At 39.0% G+C, this 27,543-nt stretch overlaps 1 protein-coding gene across 6 annotated transcripts in view; it reads left to right on the forward strand.

The window, feature by feature from the left end:
* Positions 1-597: 597 nt before the first annotated feature.
* LOC105494320 (disintegrin and metalloproteinase domain-containing protein 20) overlaps positions 598-27,543 on the forward strand; it is a 47,785-nt gene continuing 20,839 nt past the window's right edge. For 3 of the 6 annotated variants that reach the window (XR_011625773.1, XR_011625771.1, XR_011625772.1), the window contains exon 1: positions 12,488-12,765. Coding sequence is in view for 1 of the 6 variants with exons in the window: in XM_011762649.3 (XP_011760951.2) it covers positions 12,614-12,765 (152 nt within the window). In the remaining 5 variants the exon portion in view is untranslated. The other 3 variants (XM_011762652.3, XM_011762649.3, XM_011762650.3) reach the window with 3 other exon arrangements.

The following is a 27,543-nucleotide window of genomic DNA, read 5'->3' on the forward strand; positions in this document are numbered from 1 at the left end:
CTGAATACATTCCCCAGCCCCCAGTGGGAAGAACCACGGCTGTGTCTGCAATAGTGTATGGCATTGGATGGGTGGAAGATGTCCCTCTCTCCATGTTAATTCCCTGCTGCTGGCACTGCCTCCTTCAGCAATCAGTGCTGCATCCACATTCCCTTTGTCCTAAGGGGACTTTGGCAGGCTGCACTCCCTTGTTGGTAGCCCATGCTGGGGGTTAGATCTCCAGGGGTCTCACAACTTCCTGGGGCCCATCAGTCTCCTGTGCTTGCCACAGCCAGAGTGGGTTGTAAGATATTTGTGAGGGTTCTGGTGGTGTGATGACTCAAGGGCAGAGAAACCCTGGGCAGGGCAGAGGTCCACTAAGTGTCCACACCAGTATTGCACCTGTCATCTCAGTTTGGGTCAGGGGAGTACATGAATTCCTGCAGGAGCTAGTCAGCTGGTTCTCTATCCCTGGGCAATTCCCAAGTAACCACCAATAGCTTTGCCCTAGGTCATGAGGACAGAGTGGTTCCCAACAGTTTGGTGGTCAGCAGATCATCAGAGGGGTGAAGGGAGCAGAGTAAGCACCTCCTTTTTTTTTTTTTTTTTTTTTTTTAGATGGAGTTTTGCTGTTGTTGCCCAGGCTGGATTGCGATGGCATGATCTTGGCTCACTGCAACCTCCACCTCCTGGGTTTGAGCGATTCTTCTGCCTCAGTGTCTGAGTAGTTGGGATTATAGGCGCCTGCCACCACACCTGGCTAATTGTTTTGTATTTTTAGTAGAGATGGGGTTTCACCATGTTGGCCAGGCTGGTCTTGAACTCCTGTCATCAAGAGATCCTCCCACCTTCTCCCCAAAGTGCTGTGATTACAAGCGTGAGCCACTGCACCCGGCCTCCCACCTCCTTTTTCTGCAGGGCTCCAAGTTTCTCTGGGGTTGATCTCTGCCAGATTCTTCCTCTTTGTCTTTTGTTTTGGGAATTTAATTGACTTACATGTAAAGTAATTATTGATGGGTAAGGGCTTACTATTGCTATTTCATTAATTTTTTTCTGGCTGTTCTATAGTTCTTTATTTCTTCTCTTACCCTTTTGTCTTCTTTGGTGACTTGATTTCTGTAGTGTTATGCTTTGATTTTTTTCTATTTCTCTTTTGTGTATCTCCTATAAGTTTTTTCCTTTCTGGTTACCATGGGACTCACATAAACATATTTCTAATAGTCTATTTTAAGCTGATAACAACCTAACTATGCTTGCATGCAAAACTACCCATTTACTCTGCCCTAATTATTTGTTATCAATGTCACAATTTACGTCTTTTTAAATTGTGTATCCATTAACTGTTGTAGTTCTTAGTACTTTTGACTTTTAACGTTTATATTAGAGATAAAAGTGACTTACATACTTTACAATATTAGAAGAGTCTGTATTTACTTATATATTTACCCTAACCAGTGAGTTTTATACTCCTGTGGTCTTTCATGTTGTTATTTAGTGTCTTTTTGTTTCAACTTGAATAACTTCGTGTAACGTTTTTCATAAGGTAAAACCTAGGGGTGATGAACTTCCTCAGCTTTTGTTTGGGAACTTTCTCTCTTGCCTTCATTTCTGAAGGACAGCTTTGCTGGGTATAGCCTTTTTGGTTAGTAGTCTTTTTATCTTTCAGCACTTTAAATATATAGTGATCCCCCAGTACCTGTGGGATTATTGATTCCAGGAAACTCCACAGATAATATAATCCACAAATTCTAAAGTCTGTTATATAAAATAATGTATTTGCATATAGACCATGTACATCTTCCTGTATACTTTACATCAGCTGTAGATTACTCATAATACCCAATAAAATATCTAAAAAATTTTAGAACAGAAATATTTGTTCTAACTATATCACACTTTTTATTTAAATTTTTAATTGTTAGATTGTTTTTTGTTTTGCTCTGCAGTTGCTTGAATCTCCAGATGCAGAACATGTGGCTATGAAGGGCTGACTATATATCATCTCACTCTCTTGGCCTGCATTGTTTCTGATGAGAAATCTGCCAGTAGTCTTATGGAGTTCCTTTGCCTATAATGAGTCACTTTTCTCTTGCTGGTTTGAAAATTCTCTAGTTGTCTTTGATTTTTGACATTTTGACTATAATGTCTTGTTCTAGACCTTTTTGGATTTATTCTGTTTGGGTTTCATGAATCTGGATGTTCATTTCCATGCCCAGATTTGGGAATTATTGAGTCATTATTTTTTTAATTAGGGTTTTTACCACTTTCTCTTTCTCTTCTCCTCTGGGCCTTCCATAATGTATATATTGGTTTGCTGGAGTACCATGATTCCCTTAAGATTTCTTCATTTCTCTTCATTATTTTTTCATTTTGCTGTTCTGGCTGTGTAATTTCAAATTGCCCATCCTCGAGTTTTCAAATTCTGTCTTCTGCTTGATAAAAGTTTGCTGTTGAACCTCTCTTGTGATTTTTCAAATCTAGCTATTCTTTAATAAAATCCAATTTTCTAGTATTTTTAAAATTTAAATTATATTTATTTTATTTTATGTTATTTTTGAGATGAGGTCTTGCTGTGTTTGTTGCCCAGAGCTAGAGTGCAGTTGTGTGATCATAGCTCATTGCAGGTTCAAACTCCGGGGCTCAAGCAGTCCTCCTGCCTTGGTCTTCTGAGTAGCTGGGACTACAGGCATACACGATCATGCCTGTCTATCAAAAAAAATTTTTTTAGACAAGGGTTCTTGCTGTATTACCCAGGCTGGTCTTAAAATCCTGGCTTCACGCAGTCTTCCCACTTCAGCCTGTTGAGTAGCTGGGATTACAGGTGTGAGCCACTGTGCCTGGCTGAAAAAAAAAATTACGTCTTTCTCTTTGTTAATATTCTCAGTTTGTCCATGTTTTATTTTTTGATTTAGTTTAGTTGTCTATCAACATTCTCTTTTATCTCACTGACCTTCTTTAGGATGATTAATCTGAATTATTTTCAAGTACTTCATAAATTCCCATTTATTTTGGGTCAGTTAGTAGAGATATATTTTCTTGCTTTTTTTCAATGTTTTCTTGATTCTTCATGTTTCTTATATGATTGTATTCATGCCTGCACATTTGATGAAACAACACTTTTTCCCTGTGTTGCAGAGCAGTGTAAGCTGTAGAGAGGCCCCCTCCCTTCTCTTGTTCCTGGCTGGTCGAGTCATCTAGCTGTCCCGGGAATCTAGATTCTACTGTTTTTAATGCTAAGTATGAGACAAGATAGAAATCAGGCCCTTGGAAATGCACTGAAAGTTTGAGGACAAGGCTCAGTTTGCTTTTCTCACTCCCTCCTGAAGATAAAGCCTTAGTTCTCTGACTTTTACCCATCTTGCTGAGCAGTGCTAGTGTAAAAGGATACCTGCCCCCTCTCTTTTGCTCCTAGTTGTCTCAGGCTCACAGGCTGTACTAGTCTTTCAGTGCTTCAAATGTGAGATGACAGAAATTGGCCCTTGGGGAGTACACTGAAATGGCAGTAGGCCAGGCAGCTGGCACACTCTTCATTGTGTCCACTCATGGGAGAAGTCATGGGCTGAGGTGATCCTCTGGCTCTAAACTAAGCCAGTTTGGGGGAGGGACTGATGTGGGAAAATTAAGTTTGCTTTTTGGATTAGGCCCTTCTTGCATTGCTATAAAGAAATACCTGAAATTAGGTAATTGATAAAGAAAAGTGGATTAATTGGCTCATGGTTCTGCAGGCTATACTAGAAGCTGCTGGCATCTACTTGGCTTCTAGGGAGGCCTCAGGGAGTTTTACTAATGGTGAAGTTAAAGTGGGAGCTTGCATGCCACATGACAAAAGCAGGAGCAAGAAATGGAGTGGAGGGTGGTAGGTGCCACACTTTACAGCAGCCAGTTCTTGGGGGAATACACTCACTATTACAAGGACACCACAAAGCCGTAAGACATCCAGTCCTGTGACTCAAACACCTTCTAACAGGCTCCACCCCCAACACTGGGGATTACATTTTAACATGAATTGCAGGCAGGGACAAATGTCCAAACTATATCACTCTTCTTCCTATGTTGGTTGCAAGTTTCCTCTGATTTGTTCTTGTGTAGAGTAACACAATTTTTTAACTGGATTACAAGTTTCTCACAAAGGTATTTCAGTCCAAATATTATTTTTGTGTTTCTGAGGGTAAACCAACACCAGAGTTCCGGCTCTGCCGTCTTGATGTCATCTCTACACATCTACTTTTTTTCTCCCAGAATGTCTGTCTCCCCTGCCTGCAATATAGCAAACTTCTTCCTTTGGGGAATTGTTCATTTCTGTGTACTCCAATCGTGGGTTGTAATGAGGGCTGCTAATTACCTGTCACTCTCCTTCTGGCTTCAGGGAAGGGTGTGTGACTTAGACCTGGCCAAACGGGTCATCTCATTTGGTCCAGTTATGGTTATGTGACTCAAGCGTGACAATGTGTTCATTTCTGGATTTCTAAATGGTAATTGTGAGAATTCTTCTCAGATTGCTAGGGAATATGAATCCAAAGCTGATTGAAAGTTGTCAAGTTTAATTAATGAATATCCGACTGTAGGGAGTATGGTTGGGCAGACATTGAAATAGATGTAATTTAGAGAAATGACAAGCTACCAACATTGAAAATTCTTAATCAGAAACGTATTTCTCCATTTATTCAGAAGTTGTATTAGTTTGTTCTCACATTGCTATAAAGAACTACCTGAGACTGGGTAATTTATAAAGAAAGGAGGTTTAATTGACTCACAGTTCCACAGGCTTAACAGGAAGCATGACTAGGAGGCCTCAAGAAACTTACAATCATGGCAGAAGGCAAAGGGGAAGCAAGCACTTTCTTCACTTGGTGGCAAGAGACAGAAAACAAAGGGGGAAGTGCCACACACTGTTAAACCATTGATCTTGTGAGAACTCACTATCATGAGAACAGCAAGGGAGGAATCCACCCTATGATCCAGTCACCTCCGACCAAGCCCCTCCTCCAACATGAGATTTGGATGGGGACACAAATCCAAACCATATTATTTCACCCCTGGCCTCTCCCAAATCTCATGTCATTCTCACATTGTAAAAATACAATTATTCCTTCTTAAAAGTCTCCCAGCCTTAACTCATTTCAGCATTAACTCAAAAGTCCACAGTCCAAAGTCTCATCTGAGACAAGGTAAATTCTTTCCATTTATAAGCCTGTAAAATTAGAAACAAGTTAGTTACTTCCAAGATACAATGGAGATACATGCTCCCATTCAAAATGGGAGAAATTGGCCAACACAAAGTGGCTACAGGCCCCATGCAAGTCTGAAACCCAACAGGGCAGTCATTAGATCTTAAAACTCCAAAATAATCTCTTTTGACATGTCTCACATTCAGGGCATGCTGATGCAAGGGATGGGCTCCCAAGGCCTTGGGCAGGTCTTCCCTATGGCTCTGCAGGGTACGGCCCTCCTCCCAGCTGCTTTTGTGGGCTGGCATTGGGTGCCTGTGGCTTCTCCATGTGCACAGTTCAAGCTGTCCATGGATCTGCCATTCTGGGGTCTGGAGGATGGTGGCCCTCTTCTCACAGTTCCACTAGGCAGTGCCCCAGTGGGGACTCTGTATGGGGGTTCCAATCCCACATTTCCCCTTTGCATTGTCCTAGTAGAGCTTCTCCATGAGGGCTCTGCCCCTGCTGCAGACTTCTGCCTGGACATCCAGGCATTTCCATACATCCTCTGAAATCTAGGCAGAGGTTTTCAACCTCAACTCTTGCCTTCTGCATCCTGCAGGCCCAACACTATGTGGAAGCCACCAAAGCTTGGGGCTTGCACTCTGAAGCCATGGCCTGAGCTGTACCTTGGCCCCTTTTAGCCATGGCTGGAGCTGGAGTGGCTGGGATGCAGGATGCCGTGTCCCAAGGCTGCACAGAGCAGTTGGGCCCTGGGCCTTGCCCACAAAACAATTTTTCTCTTCTAGGCCTCCAGACCTGTGATGGGAGTGACTGCCAGGGAGGTCTCTGAAATGTCCCGCAGACATTTTCCCCATTGTCTTGGCTATTAACATTCAGCTCCTCTTTACTTATGCAAATTTCTGCCACAGGCTTGAATTTCTCCCCAGGAAATGTTTTTATTTTCTACTGTATGGTCAGGCTACAAATTTTCTAAACGTTTATGCTGTGCTTCTCTTTCAAATATAAGTTCCAATTTCAGACCATCTCTTTCTTCATGAATATGTGCATACACTTTTAGAAACAGCCAGGTCAAATCTTGAATGCGTTGCTGCTTAGAAATTTATTCCACCAGATACCCCAAATCATCTCTCTCAAGTTCAAAGTTACATAGATCTCTAGGGCAGGGGCAAAATACCACCAGTATCTATGCTAAAGCATAGCAAGAGTGACCTTTACTCTAGTTCCCAATAAATTCCTCATCTCCATCTGAGACCACCTCAGCCTGGTGATTGTTCATATCACTATAGGCATTTAAATTTTGGTAAAAACCATTCAATAAGTTTCTAGGAAGTTCCAAACTTTCCCATATCTTCCTGTCTTCTTCTGAGCCCTCCAAACTGTTCCAGCCTCTGAATGTTACCTAGTTCTAAAGTCACTTCCACATTCTCAGGTATCTTTATAGCAGAGCCCCACTCCTGGTACCAATTTTCTGTATTAGTCCATTCTCACCCTGCTATAAAGAACTACCTGAGACTGGGTAATTTATAAAGAAAAGAGGTTTAACTGACTCACAGTTCTGCAGGCTTAACAAGAAGCATGACTGGGAGGCCTCAGGAAACTTACAATTGTGGTGGAAGGTGAAGGGGAAGCAAGCGCTTTCTTTACATGGTGGTAGGAGAGAGAGAGTGAAGGGGAAAGTGCCACACACACTTAAACCATCAGATCTCCTGAGAATCACTGTCATGAGAACAGCAAGAGGGAAATCCACTCCATGATCCAATCATCTCCCACCAGGTCCTTCCTCCAATTCAACATGAGATTTGGGTGAGGACACAAATCTAAACCATATAAGAAGTTTTCTGATTTTTGGAAAAATTTTATAATTTTTTTATGCATGAGTCACATTTCTTTTCGGGTTTACTCATAGGTATTTTATAATTTTAGTTGATACTGTAACTAAGATCTTCCTCCCCACCCCCATTACATTTTCTAAGTGGTTTTTGGTATGTTACCGGAAAGCTGCTGGTTTTGGATTGTTTATTAGCATCTTTATTCAGCCATGTGCCTGGACCATTATAAAATCTTTTTTGATTGAGCCTTTTTTGTATTATAGGTAGACTATCAGAAAGTTCATAGTGATAGTTGAATGTTTTTATTTCTATTTCCTTTCTTTTTGTTTTAGTAATACATTTTAAGATTGCTGTTAAAATATTGACAAACAGTTATTCCAGGCAACATCTTTACCTCATTCATGAATGTCTTTTAATACCCAGATTATTTTCTATGAATATTTTTTATTCACAGCCGGCTAATAAATTTTATATTGGATGAGTACTGAGTTGGATGAACACATATTTTGAGAATGCTTTAGATTTTCCTAAATTTTCTCCCCTTTATTCTTAATGTAGTGAATTAGGTTAATGGGTGACACAATAACATAATAATTATTATTAACACAAGATAAATAATAGAATAACCTCCCTATCTTGGTCATAGGCTAGTCATTTAAATACATTCCTTTATTCAAATGGATTTACTTTATGGATCATCCCTCCCTTGCTTTCTTCTTTCCTTTCTTTATCTTTACCTCTCTCCAGGTTTCCTTCTCTCCATCTACACAGGTCAAAGGAGCAGCAAGAATAAAGACCCTGAGGTGGGTGTATGCCTTGGTCTGTTAGTGTATCAGCAAGGAGACCAGCTGAAATGAACAAAGGGAAGAATAAATAGGAGATGAATTAGGTGAAAAAGGAGAGAGCGATAGTGATGGCAGGAGGTATATTGGGTACAACCTTGTAAAGCCTTGTACAGACTTTTACTATGAATAAGATGGGAAACCACTGGAGCATTCTGAGCAAAGTAATTATGTGATATGACTTATATTAAAACAATTTCCCTGATATATGAGAATTGAGTGTCGAGTATAAGAATGGATGCAGGAGACATGTTAGGAGGCTAAGGCAATAATCAAGGTGGGAGACAATGGTGAATTTGACCAGGGTGATAATGGTGGGGATGGTGAGAAGTGATCAGATTTTAAAGGTCAAAACAATAGGATTTGCTGACAGATCGGTTGTGGGGTATGATGGAAAAAAAAAGGAATTAAGGATGACTATAAGTTTTTGTTTTTCTAGGCAACTTGAAGGATAGAATTGGGATTAACTGAGATGGGGAAGGCTGTGTGTTCAGCAGTTTTAGGGAGGAGGTGGTGGAAGGAGGGAGCTAAAGAATTCAGTTTGAACATACTTATTTTCAGATGCCAATTAGACATTTCAAGTGATGATGCCATGTAGGCAGTTAGTAGCATGAATTTAGGTTTTACAGAAGTCCCAGGCTGGAGATACACATTTTGTCATCATAGAATATATATGGTCTTTACTACCATGAGATGAATGAGATCATCAATAGAGTGAGTATAGGGAGAGTTAAAAAGATGTCCAAGGACTGAGCACTGGAAGGAACTCTAACAACACTTAGTGTTGGGGAAGATAGGGAAGATATAAAATAATAGCAATTGAATATGAGAAGTAGCAGCTACTGAAGTGATCCCATGGAAACCAAATGAAAGAAATTCAAAGAGGAGGAAGTCATCAACTCTGTCAAATGCTGATGATAGTTTTTTTGTTTGTTTGTTTGGCAAATGTTTTTCCTTTTGCCTGAAATTTGTGTATTCTGCCTCCCCAATTTATTTATATATTTTATTTATTTTTACTTCATTTTCATGTCTCCCCTCCAATAACTTGTACTTCCAAGAACACTGTGCACACCCATGTTATAGCATTTATTCCACTCCACTGTAGTTCTGTACTTTCTTATCTGTTTCTCCCAGCTGGACAATGAGCAACTCTGAGGGCAGGAGAGTCTCTACAACTCTGAACACTGTACTTGGCACTACACACACACACACATTCATACATGACACACAGATATATATGTTTGAAAAATAATTCACCAGCATCATTATCCAGACATCTAATTGGCAGTTAAAGACAGCTAGAATCTCTAAGGTTCCTTTCTTAGTAGCCAGGGTAGTAAATATCAAGTCTGATCTATTTATGTTTTCTTACCAGATTCCTTTTTGAAACTACTTCACTGGGCTTTCTACAAAATCCTTGTATTTGACTATAAGACTTTCTGTATCTCTTTATAATTTTTGTTCCTTTCTAATTTTTGTCCCTTTATGGGATAAATTTATTATCCTTATTCTTTGCTATGATTGCTTCTACCATTTCTCCTTCAGATTTTACAAAGGGAGTCTGTACAATATTCTGTCTCTGTGATTGTGCCACATACTTGTTACCTTATATCTGGTTAAAGGGTGTATCCACAGAGCTAATAAGATAAAAATAATGGAACACATTCCAGGATTTCCTACAGAGTGCAATCCTACCCTAAATGGAAAGAAATGAGTACTTTTTTAAGGACAACATGTTTAATTTTAAAAATTCAGTGCCTGTTTGTCTTTCAATTAAATATAAGGAACCAAGAAAATCTGCCTTTGATCATATCTTTTTAATCAAGGGTGTCCAATCTTTTGGCTTCCCTGGGTCACACTAGAAGAAAAATTGTCTTGGGCCACACATAAAATATACTAACAATAGCTGATGAGCTTTAAAAAAATTGCAAAAAAAAAAAAAACTCATCATGTTTTAAGAAAGTTTATGAATTTGTGTTGAGCTGCATTCAAAGCCATTCTGACCCACATGCAGCCCATAGGCCATGGGTTGGACAAGCTTGTCTTAATTAATGAACTGGAGATCACTGGACAGTGATCATGTACTATCTTCTCTTTCCAAAAATGTTTTCTCTGAATCAGTGAATATTTCGTAATACTTCTATTTCCTGTTTAAATCCTAATGATATTTTCTTGAGTAAAAACTTTGTTGAAAACAGTACTCTGATAATGAGATAATGAGGCATGAGACAATGAGGCAAGGCAAAAGAGTGTGAGTAGAATTACTGTGCAAAGAATTGTTAATAGTTGGGGAAGGAGACTACCCCCTGGAGCTGAGCCACTGTTTGAGCTTCCTCCATAGCCGTAACCTCACAGTAGGGAGGGCCCACCCATATAAGCTGTGGCAATCTTATGACATTTCTCCAATTTGCAGTCATATATAGAATAATTGACATAGCTCCATCTCATATATATCTTTTCTAGGCCACACAAAGTACCATCTTTTACTTGCCCAATATCAACTGTATCCCTTCCAAAGTAATAGTTCCCCAACATCTGGGACCATTAACTGATTTTTAAATCATAGCATCATGATGTTTTACATTGGAAATTGTTTATATATTTTCACAGTGGACTCTCACACAAATTATTTGAAGAAGGGCATCTTTTGTATATTAAACCTTCCATGCCACAGGAACTGAAATGATCTCCTTGTATATTAATTTTTTATAACAGCTCAGAGAGGCCCTCACTCCTTGCTGTCTGGCCAAAAATATATCTACATTTTTTATTGTGACTGTTGCATATTTTGTGATAGGAGTAGACACTGTAGACCACAAAGTGTCCTATCTGATACATAAGGATCCTCAGGGCACCACCTTGCACTTTCATAGCACCGTTCAAGAAGGTCACACGCACTGATGTGTGCTCTACACAGCTTTCCCAGAGAAGTAAATTTACATTTCACACCACAAGGCCCAAAAATCACAATCTGCCCAAGGTTTTAATTTACAATTAGAGTCATGGCAAGGATCCTTTCTGCATTGAAGTTCTGACTCATAGTCACACCCTTCTTCACCTTCCAGTATCTTGGTACCACATTGTTCCAGTGGGTTAACATTTCAAGAAGACAGTGTGTTTATCAGACTCCTCTGTGGTTCATGAGGTTAACCACAATGCCTAAAATGCTGGTATTTGTATTATAGGCATTCATGATGCAATGCTTTTTTCCTGCATAAGCAGAATTCCTCAGTGTGAGACATACCAAAATTATGGCCCAGTGGTTGAGCAGTGGCTACTGCAAAATGAAAGAAATCTCTCTTTATACAAACTACTGACCCAAAATGAGGGGAGCATATTCCTGAATCCAAGCCAATCCAAAGATTAAAAATTATTGCCCACAGAGAGTCCAAGAATCACATGGCAAATGAGGATAAAGGTGAACACTGCTGTATTCACTGAAACTGTCAAGAAGTTGATTTGTGTCTTGTTCAACATTGATAAGATTCTCATTTCCAAATCTCGGTCTCAAAGAAACCTGAAGGCCTAACTGTATTGAAGTAGAATCTACTAAATTGATCACATTTATCTTGTTGACTTTGAGTAGTTGAAACTGTAGTTACCCACCACTACAACTCCACAAAGGGCCAGCAGTGAGTCCACCAGCCAACAGAATGTTGTGGTGGTTTTGAATTCTCTATCTCAAACCGCAGCTTCTGATACTCTACACAGTTGTCCCTTGGTGTACCACAGAGATTGGTTCCTGAACTCCAACTTATACCTAAATCCATGCATACTTCAGTCCTGTAGTTAGCCCTGCAGAACCTGTGTATATGAAAAGTCGGTTTTCCATATATGTGGGTTTCACATTCTGTGAATACTGTATTTTCTGCATCTGCGTTTGCGGAGGGCCGACTGTATTTATTGAAAAAATCGCGCATGAGTGGGCCTGCACATTTCAGACTCACGTTGTTCAAAGCTCAGCTGTATTTCCTCTTTTGTTAAGCCACATTTCAAGGCGACAACTGAATCCTATCTTATCTGGTGTTCGTATGTGGTAAAATGCCTTATGGGCTTGGTTTTGTAAGTTTGCTTGGTTATCTGTATCTGTACATCTCTCCAAAGTTTTCCAAAGGGGTACTGAGGACTCCCAGAGACTCGGGGCTGGGGGCTCCATATAACCATGATAGCAGCAGTCATCTTGGACAAAGGGCTGATCCTCGTGGGGAGCGCACTGCTCCATGCAGGTGAACACTAGGAGGTGCCTGGAAAGGAAGGGCCTCTTAGGCCCTAAACGAATGACGTAGTATGGCGCCGCAGGTGCAGGCCGTTAAGACAGCCCTCAGACTTGTTGAAGGCCCCACTTCGCAGGGGGAAATTCTGGGGAATTACCACTTGGGCGGGGCAGAGCGCCAGTAGGGCCTGGTTTGTGAGCCTCTGGCAGGGGCCAGGAGGATCACCCGAAAAGCAGGAGAGCGTCCTGCTGCAGGCTTCCGGCTGCACCTGTTTCAGGCAGCTGCCTTCTGGAAAGACTTGGTTGGTGACCGCTAGGAAAGTGGGGTTGGAGATGAGTCGGAAAATGCTCTTCGGAGGAGGGAGCCCTGCCTCCTGGGTTTGTTGGCCGCCACCCTATCCAGGGAGAGGTTTCTCGTCCTTGGTCTGTTAAAAGGAACTGTCGCAGGTAAGGCTGGGATTCTAGGGATAGGAAGCTGGCAGGAGAGAGGTTTAACGGAAAAAGTAGATGGTGAAAACAAGAGGGGATTGAACCAGAAACTAAGTGGTTTGGAAGGGAGACGTAAGAGGGTGCAGAGGGATGAGTAGAGACAGCAGAAAAAGTTGCACTGGGGTGATGGAAATTAAAGTAAATTCAGAAGAGAAAAATTTAGGGAATCTTGGCCACACTGTAAGAGGCTATGGAAAATTAGAGCAAAGGCACCCCTTAATGTCTGTCGTGAAAAAAAGAAGGTAAAACTAAATTTTAGGTTTGCTAAATCTAGCTGCTGGCTGTCCCTCAAAGGGATTTAATGCAAGAGTTTCCCAAAAAAGACTAAGAGGGTGTTGGTATATTTTTACCAAATTCCTGCAGTAAATAGTGTATGTGTTATAGAAAATTCTCTAAACAGTGTGATTTTTCACCTTTTTTAAAATTACAGTTAAAATTGTATGTATTTAAGGTATACAACTTGATGATTTGATATACACTTGCTTTGTGAAGTAATCACCCCAATCAAGCTAATTAATGTATCGACATCTCACACAGTTATCATTTTATTTCTTTTCTTTTTTTGTGGTGAGAACACATAAGATCTATGCACTTAGTACATTTCAAGTCTAAAATACAGTACTGTTAACGATAGTCACATTGTTTGTTGTACATTGGATTTCCAGAACGTATTCACTTTCATTACTGAAACTGAGGCAGGAAAGTAGAGTCTGGAGGCTGGGAACATAAGGGCAATTCATACTTCAGCTATAACAGGAAAATATTCTCTCCATAGAGCGTATGTCGTAAATGACTTTGTAACTTTACTTCATCCACTCCATTTACATAGGGCATACCCAAAGCAACCAGTGGAATACTCTAGGGGGTATTTAAACTCCTAAAAATTCTGTCATGGGGCCTTTGAGCCCCCAAGCTCGGGCCCTCTGCCACACTGTGGAGTGTACTTTCATTTTCAATAAATCCCTTTATTCCTTCCTTGCTCTGTTTGTACGTTTTTTCAAATTTGTTCAAGATGCCAAGAACCTGGACACCCTCAACTGTTAACAAAACTTTGTACTCCATGACAAATGTCTTCCCATTTCCTCCTACCTCTAGGTCCTAGCAGCCACTATTCTATTCTCTGCTTCTGTGAGTCTGTTTTAGATTCCACTTGTAAGAGATCAAGCAGTATTCGTTTTTCTGCATCTGGCTTTTTTCATTTAGCATGATGTCCTCCAGGTTTATCTATGTTGTTGTAAATGGCGGGATTTTCTTCTTTGTTAAGGCTGAATAATATTCCCGTGTGTGTGTGTGTGTGTGTGTGTGTGTGTATCACAATTTATCCATTCATCTGTCGACATTTAGATTGTTTCCATATCTTAGCTATTGTGAATAATGCTGCAGTGAACATGAGAGTGCAGTTATCTCTTTGAGATCCTGATTTCAGTTCCTTTGGATATATATTTATAAGTGGAGTTGTTAATTGTTCTAGTTAGTAGATAGTTCTATTTTTAATTTTTAAGGAATCTCCATACTCTTTTCCATAATGGCTATGCCAATTTACATTCCCACCAACAGCGTACAAGGGCTCCATTTCTCCACATTCACACCAACACTTGTTATCTTTTATTTTCCTGATAGCAGCCATTCTAAAAGGTATTTTATTTTATTTGTGGCTATTGTAAATGGGATTACTTTTTTATTTCATTTTCAGATTGTTCACTGTTAGCATATAGAAATGCTACCAATTTTTGTACCCTGCAATTTTACTAAATTTATCAGTTCTAATAGTTTTTTTGTGGAGTCTTTAGGTTTTCCGAATATAAGACAATATCATCAGTGAACAGTAATCATTTGACTTCTCCCTTTCCAGTTCGGATGCCCTTTACTTCTTTCTCTTGTCTGATAGCTCTAGCTAGGACTTCCAATACAATGTTGAATAACAGTGCTGACAGTGGGCATCCTTGTCGTTTTCCAGACCTTCAAGGAAAGGCTTTTAGTTTTTCCCCATTCATGATGCTAGCTATGGGTCTGTCATGTATGGTTTTTATTATGTTGAGGTATGTTCCTTCTATACCAGTTTCTTTTTTTATCCTGAAGGGATGTTGAATTTCATCAAATGCCTTTTCAACATCAGTTGAAATGATCACATGGTGTTTGCCCTTCATTCTGTTGATATGATGTACCACATTAATTGATTTGCATATGTTGAACCATCCTTACATCCCTGTGATAAATCCTGCTTGGTCATGATGAATGATCTTTTTAATATGCTTTTGAATTTGGTTTGCTAGTTTTTTTTTTTTTTAGGATTTTTGCATTAATATTGACTAGTGTTATTGACCTGTGATTCTCTTTTTCTTGATGTGTCTTTGGTTTTGGTATCTGGGTAATACTGGCCTTGTAGAATGAGTTTAGGAGTATCCCTTTCTCTACTTTTTGGAAATATTTGAGCAGGTTTGGTATTAGCTCTTTAAAGTTAGAGCAGAATTCAGCAATGAAGCCATCACATCCCAGATTTTTCTTTGCTGGGTGACTTTTCATTATGGCTTCTATCTCGTTATTTTTTATTGGTCTGTTCAGGCTTTGGGTTTCTTCATAGTTCAATCTTGTAGGTTGTATGTGTCTAGGAATTTATACGTTTCTTCTAGATTTTCCAATTTATTGGCATATAGTTGCTCATATTAGCGACTAATGATGCTTTGAATTTCTGTGACATCAGTTGTGATGTCTCCTTTTTCATCTCTGGTTTTATTGATTTGGGTCTTCTGTCTTTTTTCCTTAGTCTTGCTGAAGGTTTGTCAATTTTGCTTAACTTTTCAAAAAACCAGTTTTTTGTTTTTTGGGTTTTTTTTTTTTTTTTTTTGGTATTCATTTCAATGTCTTGAAATGTTGATCTTTTGTATTTTCTTCATTTCAGTTTCATTTAACTTTGCTCTGATCTTTATTATTTTTTCTTTTACTAATTTGAGGTTTGGTTTGCTCTTGCTTTTCTAGTTCTTTAAGATGCATTGTTAGGTTGTTTATTTGAAGATTTTCCTTTTTTTGATGTAGGTGCTGTGAAAGGAAAGTATCTTGGACCCCCAAAATCACTAAGCTAAAGGGAAAATTCAAACCCAGATCTGCTCAGGGCAAACCTGCTTTCCATTCTATTCAAAGTCATCCCTCTGCTCACTAGATAGATGCATATTCTGATTGCCTCCTTTAGAAAGGCTTATCAGAAACTCAAAAGAATGCAACCATTTGTTTCTCACCTATCTGTGACCTGGAAGTCCCCTCTTTGCTTTGAGTTGTCCCCGCCTTTCTGGATGGAATCAATGTACTTCTTACATATATTGATTGATGTCTCGTGTCTCCCTAAAATGTATAAAACCAAGCTGTGCCCCGAACAACTTGGGCACATGTCATCAGGACTTCCTGACACTGTGTCATGGGTGCACATCCTCAAACTTGAGAAAATAAACTTTCTAAATTAACTGAGACCTGTCTCAAATTTTGGGAGTTCACAGTGGTTATACCTGTAAGGTTCTTTCTTAGTATGGCTTTTGCTGTGTCTCATAGGTTTTTTTATGTTGTGTTTCCATTACCATTTGCTTCACGAAATGTTTCAATTTTCTTCTTAATTTCTTCATTGATCCACTGGTCATTCAGGAGCTTATTGTCAAATTTCCACACGTTTCTACAGTTTCCAAAATTCCATTTATTATTGATTTCTAGTTGTGTTTCATTGTTGTCAGAGGAGATATTTGATGTTATTTCAGTTTTTTGAATGTTTTCAGACTTGTTTTGTGGTCTTGTCCTTGAAAATGATCCATATGCTGAGGCAAAGAAGGTATATTCTGCAGCCATTAGATGAAATGTTCTGTAAATATCTTATGGGTCCATTTGTTCCATACTGCAGATTAAGTCTGACATTTCTTTGTTTATTTTCTGCCTGGGAGATCTATCCAATGCTGAAAGTGGGGTGTTGAGGTCTCCAGCTATTGTTGTATTGGAGTCTCTCCCTTGCTTTAGCTCTAATAATATTCGCTTTATATATCTGGATGCTGCAGTGTTAGGTGCATATATATTTACAATTGTCATATCCTCTTGATGAATTGACCCCTTTATCATTATATAATGACCTTCTTTGTCTCTTCTTTTTTTCTTGAAATCTATTTTGTCTGATATATGTATAGTGACTCTTGCTCTTTTTCGGTTTCCATTGGCATTGGATATCTTTTCCCATTCCTTTATTTTCAGTCTCTGTGTGTCTTTATAGGTGAAGTACATTTCTTGTAGGCAACAGATTATTGATGCTCCCTCTTTGGGCAGGTGTCAGGTGAGCACAGCCTGGTTCTGCTTTCTGCTGTGACGGCAAAGCACTGAGTTCAATGCAAAACCTCACAATCTCTGCACTGCCCCTCTCCCAATTGCACAGATTCTCTGTGCCAGGTGGGATAGGGGAGAGGTCATGTCAGCAATTCAAGACTGTCTTTCCTACTCTCTTCAGCAATAAGAAGTCAAAACTGGGCTCTGTGAATGCTAACCTGATTTTTGGTTCCTATGAAGGTGCTGCCTTTCTGTAGATAGTTGTCAAACTTGGTGTTTCTTCAGTGGGGATGATTGGTGGAGTTTTCTATTCAGCCATGTTTTTCTACCCAAAAATCTTTTCATTGTATCTTTAAAGGTATTTTTCTCATGTTGCTGAAATTTTCAAATTTATTGCCATAAAGTTGTTCCTTAGTACCTTCTCATTGTTTTGAAAATGTGTATAGGAACTAATACCTACAATTTGTGTTTTCACTATTAATATTGATCAATATTGCTAGATATTCATAAATTTTATTATTCCTTTCAAGAACCAGCTTTTGTCTTTGATTTTTAAATTTTTAAAAAACATTTTAAACATCTATTAATGTTGAAAATTTATTTTTAATTGATACATAATGATTATACATATTTATGGGATATAGTGTGATGTTTGATATATGTTTATAGTGTATAATAATGAAATTAGTATAATTAGCATATCTATCACCTTAGACATTTATCATTTCTTTGCGATGAGAATATTCAATATTTCTAGCTATTTTGAAATACACAATATATTATTGTTAACCCTACTGTATAATGAATTATTTTGTACTTTCATTCTTAGTTTTTATTTTATTCTGTTAAAGGTTTAATTAGGTATTTTTCTCTGTTATTTTAAAAAATCACTTTTTATATAAAATATTTTCAGTCTTTCTCCTTTCTCATATATGGGCTGAAAGCCAGAAATTTCCATGTAAGCATTGCTTTAGCTGCATCCTACAAGTTTAATATGTAGTATTTTCCTTACTAGTTGTAAATTTTCTATTATGCATTTTGAACATATTTGGACCGTGGTCATTTAGAAGGATGTTCTTTAATTTTGAGGCATATAATTATTTTCTAGCTGTAAGAGTTAAAAAAAGAGGAAAGAAACATGAACAGTGGCTCAACAGTCAAAGACAAGTTTATTTTGGAGAATAAACCTGACAGGGGCTTCTGGCCGATTTTGGTCAGGAGTGCTCTTTCTTATAGATTAAGGGTTTTTATTGGTTTTAGGATGAGAGAGCTTATCACAGGCTTGGAATGTTTCTGTGTTGGGGAGAAGTTTCTGGCGGGGTTGGAATGTCTGTGGTTGGAAGGGAGGTTATTTGGGGCTGACATCTCTCTGGCTCGAGGGGAAGTTACCTTGGGGCTGGCATGTCTCTGGTTGGGGAGGGGTTTATCTTATGGTTGGAATGTTTCTGGTTGGAGATGTGATTTGTGGTTTATGATCATGCTGACCTTAGCCATTAGGCTGATGCCCTTTGGATTTAGGCAGCTTTTTATCAAGGTGAACCTTAAAATGGCAGTGCTTATCCAAGATGGTGATGCTCCTGCTCTGTCAATTCAGACCCTATAGTTATAAAAAGGATGAGGGGTGACGTGTTCTTTCTGGCTACTTCCTGTGGACAAGGGGTTGGAGAGTTTTCTGGTCTCAGAGTGATTGTAGGAGTAATGCCATCTCTAGATGTTTTTGAGTAGTTGTCTGTGAAATGGCCATGATTCTGTCAGTTAAAAATCTTTGAAAAAGGTTTAGTAGGCAGGGTAAGAACATTAGTCCTAGGCATATTATTAGGAGAGGGCCCAGGAATGGGATGATCCATGCTATTATTTTGTTCTCAAACCAAGAATCTATTTGGTTGTTTTGGTATTCCTTTAGCTTTTTAGCCCTTTCTTTAAATTATATAGCAGTGTTTCTTACTAGGCCTGACTGGTTGAGAGAGAAACATTCCTCACCCAATAAGAGGCAGAGATGCATGTTTGGAAAGGCCCATGTGTTATTTTCTATTAGTAATTGTTATTCCTGCTGTGAGGATAATAATTTAGCAAAATGCTACAGTAATTGAGATTCTGTCTGCTATTCTACCCTAAGGGTGCTACAGTATATAGTCCTACTGCAAATAGTAGAGTGGGTAAAGCTTTCCCCACAGGGTAGCATAGTAAATAATTTCTATTAAAAAGTTTTAATATTTGGCTTAAAAAGAGAGGTAGGAATGACAAGACGTATTTGGTGAGGAAGGGGGTATTGGAATGTAATTTAAACAGTAGAAAATAATAAAAATTGAAGAACATTAGGCAACACTAGAATTTAGCAACAGGTATGCAATAGTTTTTAAAACATAATTTTCTTTAGTTTCCCATTTTTATTAAAAGACAAATCACAGTAGTACTAATTTGCTTTATTATACTTTGTTTAATTATTTGCATACAGTGCAGCAAGAATAATTATTTGTTACATAGGCCATTTTTTTTTAGATGGAGTATTGCTCTGTCCCTTAGGTTGGAGTGCAGTGGTATGATCTTGGCTCACTGCAACCTCCACCTCCTGGGTTCAAGCGATTCTCCTGCCTCAGCCTCCCGAGTAGCTGGGATTACAAGCATCTGCTATGATGTCTGGCTAAGTTTTGTATTTTTAGTAGAGACAGGGTTTCACCATGTTGGCCAGGCTGGTCTTGCACTCCTGACCTCAGGTGATCTGCCTGCCTTGGCCTCCCAAAGTGCTGGGATTACAGGCGTGAGCCACCATGCCTGGACATAGGCCTTTTAAATTGGCTTTGATGGAACTTTGTTCCATAGATGGAATCTGAGATAAGACCATTTTAAAGCCAAGCCCAGCCATGGATTTGTACCATCGAATACTACCTATGTATTTGTGAATTCCTCTCCTCTTGAGGTTCCATGATAACTTGGGGTTCCTGACCTGTCAGAAAGTGACATTCTTTACTTATCACAGGTCAGAAACCCTGTACAGGGACTGTGTACACAAAATATGAGGCCAGTTTCCCAAGGGCTTTATTAGCTTCATAAATCAAGTTTGATTCCTTAAAGGAAAGCACACCATTCCAGTCAAAGTCTTGGTAAAAATAACCAGTTTTTCCAATTGTATCCTCTTATAAAAGAAAACAGATTCTTATTGAACTTATGCAAATAACTATATTGCCATAACTTAAGAATACTCACAGATAGTTTCCAAATTCTGGAGAAAATCAGGTAGAGAGAAACAAGTATGCTCTAAATTTTGTTCATGGGAGTATACTAAATTTTTCAAAGCTGTCAGTAGCACAAAAGAAAAGTTTATTTGACTTTGAAAAACAAAACAAGGGATTAGCAATATCTTAAACAAAACATCAGAAAGATCACTCTAGTCTCCCTATTAGTTCAGTTCATGCAGTTAATTCCTGTCCTACTTTTTATCAAAATCTTTCATTCAAGGGCACCTGTTAGAGCTTTATAGCAGTTATAAAACCACCTTTAGAAGGTGGTTTTATATAAACAAGACAAGAATTGTTTATGGATGACAAAAAGTTTTAGGGTAGCCAAGGTTGAAGACACAATTGACAGGGATATCTGTTATCTTTGTGGCACACAATAATTTTAACATAACAATTATAATTATTACTGATAATGTACAGTAAGATATCAGAATTATAGGAGTCTCACATAACTTTGGAACACATACCAATAACATATTTATACAAATATAGCCCAAAGAAAACCAAATACCATTTTATATTTGACAATGCTTCCGGTATGCTTTTATACCAAATAAGCCAAGTTTTACCTTTGTATTAGTATGCTATTAATGTTAAACTCGATTTTTAATAAAACCTTGTAGACACATGTACCTCATTTTAATGTTTGACCATAAGGTAAGATTTTTATAGACCTTTTTTTTAACTCTTTATAATTTTTGTAAAAGAGCAGGTTAGTGTTTTCAGAAAACCCAGTGTGCTTTTAATGCTCAATTTACAGAATTTTCTTCACAATTAACCTTTCAAAACTTGCTTAACCCTTCATTTTAATTTTATTCAACTTAAAACAATTCTTTAACCTTTTAATCTAGGTAAAAATGTGTCCTAGATCTTACCTAGTTGCAAACCATGGAAGTGTACAGCTAAGGGTATTAGTGGCATTTTATAAAGCATTCAGGAGGCCTAATCACTTTTAAATTGTACATTTCTTGCATAAATTTCCTTTTATAAAATTTTTCATGACCTTCACAGACTAATCTCTAACATGCCTTGACTTTCTGACTTGTTGTAAACATTCCTTTCTTTAAACAACCAGTTAATTTACTTTAGGACAGGAATTTACCATATGAGATTATTTTTTGCCTGGGCGTGATGGCTCACACCTGTAATCCCAGCACTTTGGGAGGCTGAGGTGGGTGGATCACGAAGTCAAGAGATCGAGACCATCCTGGCCAATATGACAAAATCCCGTCTCTACTAAAAACACACAAATTAGTTGGGCATGGTGGCACGTACCTATAGTCCCAGCTACTTGGCAGACTGAGGCAGGAGAATCACTTGAATCCAGGAGGTGGAGGTTGCAGTGAGCTGAGATCGTGCCACTGCACTCCAATCTGGTGACAGAGCAAGTCTTAAAAAAAAAAAAAAAAAAAAGAGCAGGGCTAGGAAAACAGTTTCCAGGGCCTAATAAACAAGTATGGCTGGAAGACAAAGATGATTTTGAGAGGTACTTATTCACCTCTAATTCCAGGGGTTCTGTAAGGAAAACAGATTTTTCCTGAAACAGGATTTTTGGTGCCTTTTCTGTTTTCCCAATGAGTCCCAGGGCACCAGAAGTCATTTTAGTGTTCTTCATACATGCACCAAGAGTGGGAAGACAAAGTGGAAAAAAATATTTCAGTTAACTGGGAAAATACCTTTTCCAAGAAAACAAGATTTATGAAGAGAAAAACATAAAGGCCTTTTGAGTATACTTAGCTTGGATATTAATTAAGCTGAGTGGTCTTTTTCATCAGAGTGAGAGTGGAGGTTAGAATTATATAAATATCATGCCAAGTTAAATTAAAGGATTGGGTTATGTGTCAGGAATTCCCTGTGATAATGAGGGGGATTTTCAGAGAAAGATCCCAGATGCTGTTTGATCTGTGACAAATCAGACATGGAAAAAGGCATATGAACACGAGCAGTGCCTTCAATCCCAGCCACTTCTCAGAAAGGGAGAATAGCACAGGTGGTTTTTGAATGGGTAGCAGATGGAGGAGGAGAAGTGGGATTTGGGGCTGAAGGCTTGGGGTCAGGGCAGGACACCAGGGCAGAGAGTTCAGATGGGCGAGGAGCATCATGATGCAGGGGGATGAGAATACAGAGGGAGTTCATCTGCAGGGTCAAAAGGGGTTTTGGAGGAAGCAGTTTTGAAGGAAGAAGTTTGGGAGGAAGGAGAGACCCAGGGAGGGTTTTCATTAAGAAAATGGATTTCATGAGGAGTACAAGCTTGACACAGGGGGAGTTGGGATCTGAGGTAGAAGAAAGCCTGAATATAGAGAACCTCTTGCCATTTACTGTTCCTGGTTATAAAGTTATCAAAGTCCCTGAGAATTTGAAAGTCAAAGGTGCCATTTTCGGGCCATCAGCTGTCATTATCTAATTTGTATTGGGTCCAGGCCGTGTTGCAATAAAAAACTAAATGCATACATCAAGTTTGGCAAGGTTGTGAAGGAGACAGCCCAGAGGAGAGGACGTAGGAATGTGGGCTTGTTTGGCACACATGTGGACTGGCAAGAAGAAGCCAAGGGTGTCTGTTTTTGTTCCAGTTGTCTCCAGACAAAAGACAGAAACCTGGAATCCTCTTTCTAAAGAGGACGTCAAGCTAAGAAGAAACTGGGCATACTCAAGATTTCTTCTAGCTTAGTCCCACTGGTCCTCCAAGGACTGGGACAGCAGACCTAACTTTCCCCAGGTACTGTAAGAATGCCAGGGGAGGGCAGATCTTACCAGTTGGGTGAATTAGTGTCTGATATTGGATGTTCTGGTTTGAATCAGCAAGGGCCTCTTGGACTGGAGCCATACAAGAAAGAGAGTGAAGGGAAGATGAGAGAGGAGGAGAGGAGAAAGTGAAATACCCGTTATGGGTGGTCAGAGGTGGATTCCTGAGACCTGAAGGTTTTGAGGGCTCACTGGAGAGTAGCCCCAACCTGAACCCTCACAGTCCCCTTCAGGTTAGTTGTCCTCCTCATGCAAATTGCTCGAAAAGTGAAGTGAGAGACAAGACGAGGTAGGTGGCAAGAGACTCTCAGGATCCAGCAGGGTGAGCAGCTGCTATCCACTGCTTCTTGGGTTGCAAGACAGCCTGTATCGCCAACACCCATCCTGGGTTTTGGCACCAAATGTAAGAAGTAAAGAAAGAGGAAAGAAACATGAAAAGTGACTCAACAGTCAAAGATAGGTTTATTTTGGAGAATAGACCTGAGAGGGGCTTCTGGTCGATTTTGGTCAGGAGTGCTCGCTCCTATGGACAGAGAGTTTTTATTGGTTTTAGGGTGAGAGAGTTTATCACAGGATTGGAATGTTTCTGTGTTAGAGAGAAATTTATGGCAGGGTTGGAATGTCTGTGGTTGGAGGGGAGGTTGTCTTGGAACTGACATCTCTCTGGCTGGAGGGGAGGTTATCTCGGGGCTGGCATGTCTCCGGTTGGGGAGGGGTTTATATTATGGTTGGAATGTTTCTGGTTGGAGATGTGATTTGTGGTTTATGGTCATGCTGACCTTAGCCATTAGGCTGATGCCCTTTGGATTTAGGCAGTTTTTTATCAAGGTGAACCTTAAAATGGTGATGCTTGTACAAGACGACGATGCTCCTGCTCTGTCAATAGCTCTTTGTATTTATATAGTGTTCTTTTTAAATTCCATAGTCATTAAGGGACATACACTGTGCAATTCTTTTTTTTTTTTTTTTTTTTTTCCGAGATGGAGTTTTGCTCTATTGCCCAGGCTGGAATGCAATGGTGTGATCTAGGCTCACTGCAACCTCTGCCTCCCAGGTTCAAGCAATTCTCCTGCCTCAGCCTCCTGAGTAGCTGGGATTACAGGTGCCCACCACCATGCCTGGCTAATTTTTTGTATTTTTAATAGAGTCAAGGTTTCACCATGTTGGTCAGGCTGGTCTCGACTCCTGACCTCGGGTGATCTGCCTGCCTCAGCCTCTCAAAGTGCTACGATTACAGGTGTGAGCCACCATGCCTGGCCAATTCTTATTTTTAGGATGTGCTGATACTTCTATCATGCCCATGGATATTATGTATTTTGGTATATGTCCCATGCACATTTGAACTTCATAACTGTGCTGCAGTTGTTGGGTGTTTTTACATGTGTACATTAGATTAATTTGATTAACATTTCTTAAGCTTTGTATTTCCTTACTAATTATTTTTTAAATTGTTCTATCAGTTACTGAATGTTCTATCATATAACTGAATGAAGCATGTTATACCAACAAGTAGACTTTGAAGTTTTCTATTTATTCTTTTATATCTCTTACAATTTCCTTTATATATTTTGAAGCTATTTAGTTAAATACAAATTCCTGTTGAATTTCATTCTATGAAGTCTATCCTCTTTATTTTTGTTCCTGCTTCATCATTTCTGTTATTAATATGGTTTCTTTGGCTAATATGAATTAGTAAAATGTTGCAAATATTTTGGAGTAGAAGTTATTTCCTTCCAATTCTGATTTGAAACTTTTTGCTCTTGAGCATGTTGAGATCTGACTCTTGTTTCCTTCTAGAGCCAATAAGGGGTGGTAGGAGTATGTCTTGAGGAGTCTATGCATCCCTTTTCAGGATAAGTTCCCCAGCTGAGCTCATTATAAGGTCTCAAGCTTGAGGTGCATAGACTTCTCAGACAGGAGAGCTGTGCATTCTTTCTCTATTAAAGGAGACTCAGGGATATTTTGGAATGTTTAGATGTTCAAAGTCATCCAAATTCACCAGGAATTCTCTATTTCAAGTCTCAAGGTTTTCCCCCTTCCCAATCAGTTTCTTCCCTTTCCCTTGGCATATCTATGTATTCAACTTATATTGTGACTCTGCAAGCATTCCAATTAAATTTTGTTTTCAGTGAGCTTGGTTGTATGGCTAAAACAAAGGAGAGATTCTTTTAGGTCCACCATTATAAGCTCTGTTTGAACTGTGAATTTCAAGCCTTTGGCCTCATCATGTAAATTTACCAGTATAGTTAAATACAGCTATTTCACCTCTCAGTCTTTGAGGTGCTCATAGTAATGATCACAGCAGTCACTTCATCCCCTTACACACTTGTCAATAGGGCAGTTCACTGTAATCAACATTGAGTAGTAACTAATTGTGATGTCATTACATGCCATTCTCCATTGGATGGAAGTTCAGCAGTGTGTTTAAGACTAGGGTCATGCCCACATCAATTTCAGATTCCCATTTTATCTTTTTTTTTTGATATCACTATTAGTACCAAGTCTTGTGTCTGTCAATATCCTGTCCAGAAAAGAAAAACTCACCAAGGAAAACTAATATAGGGAAATTTTTAAAAGTTATTAGAGGACTGAAAAGATAAAAATGGAACACTGAAAGACACAGAGGTAAGATTTGCTAGAAGGAGCTACATTATTATTAACTATATGCATATTATTGTACAGCAGATCTCTAGAACTTTTTCATCTTGCATGACTGAAATTATATATCCATTGAATAGGAACTCCTCATTTCCCTAATCCCTCAGCACCTGGCAACTAACATTCTATTTTTTTCTTCTAAGAGTTTTACTACTTTAGATACCTCATAAGTGGAATCATTCTGTATTTGTCCTGTGACTGGCTTATTTCACTTAGTATAAAATTCTCAATGCTCATCCATGGTGTAGCAGCATATGACAGGATTTCCTTCTTTTAAATGACTGAATAATATGTATGTATATACCACCACTTTGGGCCACGCATCTGTTGGGTAACATTTAGATTTTTTTCCCACCTTTTGGCTATTGTAAATAATGCTGCAGTGAACATGGGAATGCAAAGATATCTTCAAGAGCCTGATTTCGATAATTTGGATAAATACCTAGAAGTGGGATTACTGGATTGTATGATAGTTCTATTTTTAATTTTCTGAGGAACCTCTATATTGTATTCCATAGCAGCTGTGCCATTTTACTTTCCTACCTCCAACATTGGAAGTCACATTATTTTTAAGCATGAGAATTTTATGTGATACATGAGAAGGCTTCTATAAGTATAAAATAAAATGTAAAAGAATTTAGGATAAGATTAATACATTTAAGTGTTTTGGTTTGTTTGTTTGTTGTTTTGAGACAGGGTCTCACTCTCTTGCCCAGACTAGAGTGCAGTAGCCCGATCTTGGCTCACTGCAACCTCCGCCTCCCAGGCTCAAGCGATTCTTCTGCCTCAGCCTCCTGAGAAGCTGGGACTACAGGTGCCCACCACCACACCCGGCTAATTTTTTTATTTTTAGCAGAGACGGGGTTTCACCATCTTGGCCAGACTGGTCTCGAACTCCTGACCTCAGGTGATCCACCCGCCTTGGCCTCCCAAAGTTCTGGGATTACAGGCATGAGCCACCGTGCCCAGCCCGAATGTTATTTTTTCTAAGAGGGTTTTTTTTTTTTTTTTTTTTTTTTTTTTTTTTTTTTAATTTTAAGTTCTGAGATACATATGCAAAACGAGCAGGTTTGTTACATAGGTTTACATGTGCCATGGTGGTTTGCTGCACCTATCAACCCATCATCTAGGTTTGAAGACTCACATGCATTAGGTATTTTTCCTAATGCTCTCCCTCCCCTTGCCCCCATCCCCCAACAAGCCCTGGTGTGATGTTCTCCCTGTGTCCATTTGTTCTCGTTGTTTAACTCCCACTTATGATTGAGAACATGCATTGTTTGGTTTTCTGTTCCTGTGTTGGTTTGTGGAGAATAGTGGCTTCCAGCTTCATCCATGTCCCTGCAAAGCACATAAACTCATTCTTTTTTATGGCTGCATAGTATTCTATGGTATATATGTGCCACATTTTCTTTATCCAGTCTATTGTTGATGGGCATTTGGGTTGGTTCCAAGTCTTTGCTATTGAAAATAGTGTTGCAGTAAACATACGTGTGCATGTGTCTTTATGGTAGAATGGTTTATAATCCTTTGAGTATATACTCAGTAATGGGATTGCTGGGTTAAATGGTATTTCTGGTTCTAGATCCTTGAGGAATTGCAACTCTGTCTTTCACAATGGTTGAACTAATTTACACTCTCACTAACAGTGTAAAAGCATTCCTATTTCTCCATGTCCTCTCTAGCATCTGTTATTTCCTGACTTTTTAATAATTGCCATTCTAACTGGCATGAGATGGTATAAGAAGTCACATTTTAACATGAAATTTGGAGCATACAGAACATCCAAGCCAGAGGTGAGATCTCTTTGTGGTTTTGATTTGTATTTTCTCATGATTAGTGATGTTGAGCATCTTTTCATATGTTATAACATCATTCATAAATGGTGTTGGCCATATATATATATTTTTGCATAAATGCCTATTCAGGTCATTTGCCCAACTTTTTATTTTGAAAAAACTTAGTTTCTTGCTTTTGAGTTTTATGGATATCTTATATATTTTGGACAGTAATCCCTTATCAGGTATCACATAGATGTTTGGCAAATACTTCTTCCATCATGTAGGCCACTGTGAATTTAGGGCCTTGGGCCTTGTT

The sequence above is a fragment of the Macaca nemestrina genome, chromosome 7, assembly GCF_043159975.1.
Source record: "Macaca nemestrina isolate mMacNem1 chromosome 7, mMacNem.hap1, whole genome shotgun sequence".
Taxonomy (NCBI): Eukaryota; Metazoa; Chordata; class Mammalia; order Primates; family Cercopithecidae; genus Macaca; species Macaca nemestrina.